This window comes from Physeter macrocephalus, chromosome 8 (genome assembly GCF_002837175.3).
Source record: "Physeter macrocephalus isolate SW-GA chromosome 8, ASM283717v5, whole genome shotgun sequence".
In the NCBI taxonomy this organism is placed as follows: Eukaryota; Metazoa; Chordata; class Mammalia; order Artiodactyla; family Physeteridae; genus Physeter; species Physeter macrocephalus.
Window position 1 is genome coordinate 144,551,793 of NC_041221.1, and position 3,292 is coordinate 144,555,084.

The 3,292-nt window shown below is 52.7% G+C and overlaps 1 protein-coding gene across 7 annotated transcripts in view; it reads left to right on the top strand.

The window, feature by feature from the left end:
• The first annotated feature begins 671 nt into the window (after positions 1-671).
• Positions 672-3,292, top strand: part of AFAP1L1 (actin filament associated protein 1 like 1) — a 75,702-nt gene continuing 73,081 nt past the window's right edge. For 6 of the 7 annotated variants that reach the window (XM_028493360.2, XM_055086838.1, XM_007130671.4 and 3 more), the window contains exon 1: positions 866-951. In XM_028493360.2, the coding sequence (XP_028349161.1) occupies positions 936-951 (16 nt within the window). In that variant the 5' untranslated portion in view covers positions 866-935. Of the gene's footprint in view, positions 952-3,292 lie in introns of all 7 variants that reach the window. The other variant, XM_055086836.1, reaches the window with a different exon arrangement.

Sequence of the window (3,292 nt, forward strand, 5' to 3'; positions counted from 1 at the left end):
GACGAAAGATGTTGACATTCTTCATACAACTTTAAACTTAAATCCCATTCCTGACCACACTGGCCATAGCAATATTTTTTCTACATCCTGTAATTATTTGGGGAAGAGCACACTTAACACTGCACTGCATTTGTATGCTAAAAAAGTGTTCATTTCCACAATTTTTATCACTCCGTGTTGGCATTCTTCACGTTTTAGTGCACAGGGAACCTCGAAAGTTAGATGTGTCTCAAGCCATTGCCCACCTTTTAGCAATCCTCTCTTTCTCTCCTTTTCCTAGGTGGTTTTATTTTTTAAAAATCCTTATTACTTCACTCCTCTTTTACACCATTATTGACACTGTACCAGCATAGAGCTTGGTCCACTGTCTCGCACTAGAAGGTGCCCAGGAAAGACCGGTTTAATGGAGAAGATAAACCGAAAGCCAGGAAATGGGTGGCAGCGGCAGGGAAAGAGATTTTGATTCCACTGTTGAAAAACAGGTTCTAACAGTCTGTACAATCTGAAAATGGACCGGGCTGGGAAGTGCAGTAGTAAGTCCCCCGTCACTAGTGGAATGCAAGCAGAGCTGAACAACGCCTTGGTCTGGGCGGGGGTGGGAAGCACGGGCGCGGGTACGAAAGAAAGCGTGTGAACTGGGATGTGGGTCCTCTAGCCCCTCACGGAGGGGCATGAGGACTTGCGAAAGGCAGGGCGTGGCGCGGCGCGTGTGCGGGACAAGGGACACCGGCGGCCCAGGGGGCAAGGCGGCTCCGGGTCTATTCCGGGAGCGGCGTGCAGGGGCAGGCGAGGGCGGGCGGGGGCGCTGGGAGAGCATCCTGTCGGGGGAGGGGACGCGCGGAGGGCGCTCCAGCGGGCGGGACTGGAGAGCGCCCGCAGCCGCCGGCCCCGCCGGAGGCACCGCGCCCTGCTCCGCGCGATCGATCGCCGGCGCCATGGACCGAGGCCGCGGTAAGAAGAAAAGTGGTGCCCACACTTGTTGTTTGGTGGGGAGGGTAGAACCGAGCGATCTAGAGGCCAGAGAGGACGAGGGAAAGACGGGCGGTGGGGCCGGGGCGAGGAGCGTGGGCGCGTGGGCGCGTGGAGCTGGTAGGGGGGTCGAAGGCCGGGCGCTGTGGGTACAGGTGCCTCCTGGGCCAGGGCAGCTAGGCGTCTGTTAGGGACTCGTCCCAGAGCTGAGTCGCCTCCTGTTTGTGAAACCAGCGTTTTCACACACTTAGAGTGTTAACTTCATAAAAGAATGCCCCACAGGATTCCTGAGGACGGCGAGCTCCTCCGACCCCATCCCACCGCCCCCCCACCCCCACCGAAAGTAAAATAGGGCTAACGAGTCACACTCTTGAAAACCACCGGACATGCGAAGCCCCTACTGTTCGTACGCTGAGAAGCCCCAGGAGACCGAAGTGTGCAGCAACCCAGGGTATCGGGAGGAGGAGCTGCAGGAGTGCGTGTGGGTGGCACATGGGTGTCCGAGCCCTGGCTCTGTTCCTGACAAGCTGTGTGACCTTAACCTACCCTTTTTCTCTCTGGGCTAGTGACGAGGTTAGCCCACATGGTCTCTGAGACCCTTTCTTGCTTGGACTCTTTTTCAGGAGAGGAGAGTATTTGATTAAGTTTCACAGCCATGGTGGGGGCTTGTTGAAACTGCAATTGACAGGAGCAAAGAGAGGGCATTTATGGGGGGCATTCATTGGGGCCTGTGCTTAAGTAAAGGCCTGGACACCTCAATGGGCTCATGTCTGTAAAAAAAGTGGCCTGCTTGAACATGGGGGCAGTGTCAAAGGCTGACAACCAGAACACCAGTGTCATAACTTCCCACCTCTGGAATCCAAGGAGATCACAGGTGTGAATGCACTTGGTAAACTGGCGAGTGCTGTGCCAACATGAGAAGCATTATTATTATTATTATTATTATTAAAGGAAAATTCCTCCCCTTCCCTACAATAATCTTACACCCTTCCTCCATCTGCCTGTTTGCTGTGCTAAGGCCTCCGAGGGGAAAAAAAGGAGTGGCCAGGGGTGTGGAAGCAATTAGGAAGGGCAGTGGGGGCAGGGGTGAGAAGAAGAGCAGGTGTCGGGGTAACCTCCCTGCACCCCTGTTACGGGTAAAGCCAGAGTTCAGAGGGCTACAGGGGACCCCAGACTTCCAGGTCAAGGTGCTGGGGACTACTTCCCCACCCACACCATCTCCAACACACAAAATGCTGCATCCACCCTCTATTAGGAGCTGGAAGGGCAGGCAAAAAATGGAGGGGGCTTCCGTTTGGCTCTTTGGGGACTGAGGCTGTGATTTGTAAAGCAGTTCTCACCTGTTAACTGACTCCTGAACAAGTCTGCAAAGAGCATACGCACTCGCCAGGGAGGAAAAAGAAAAGAGAGAAGAGGCACCTCTAATATCCCTCAGTCCCCCATCCCCACCTCCCACATTGTACATTTAAAGCAAAAAGCACTGCCCTTCGCCCCATCACACCCCAAAAGTTGCCAAATATCACCCTGTCCCCAGTATAAAATCCCCATAACTAGCCTACCTGGAGCTGTGGAAAACAGACCACCCAGAGCTTTGACAGACCATAAGTGATAATAATTCACTCAGTTTAAAATGCTTAATAACTGATGCCTCACTCAAGAAGGCTGCTTCCAGACCACTCTTCCTAAGAAGCCAGACTTCCCGGGAATCTATTAGTACTCAGAATGCTCTAGGGCTCTGACCTTCTCCCCTGCTACGGGCTTTCCTAGCCTACTTTCCTTCTCCTTCATAGCCCTTGTCACGATGTGCCATTATTCTAAGAGTCAGTTATCCGACTATGTGTTTAATGACGACCTACCCTGCCAGAATGTAAGCTTCCAGAAGGTTGGGAGTGGATCTGAGTGGTCACCCTGCTGAAACCAATGCCTGGCACACAGTAGGAGCTCACTAACAGTGGTTCAAGTAGTTCATTAGTAATATGAAACACACTTTATAGTGTATCCCAAGTTGGTTAATTGTAATGCTGATTTTTAAAAATACATACCACAAAATCCTCACATCAGAACAATTCTTTGTGACTTGCAAAGGCCTTCTCAAATGCGAGTGAAGTGGAGGAGGCACACAGAACCAGGTCATCTGTCTAGATCCTTAGCTGTCTGCCCTGAGAAACTACTGCAAACACTGTACGAATTAAAACTATATATGAGGGCTTCCCTGGTGGCGCAGTGGTTGAGAGTCCTCCTGCCGATGCAGGGGATACGGGTTCGTGCCCCGGTCCGGGAGGATCCCACGTGCCGTGGAGCGGCTGGGCCCGTGAGCCATGGC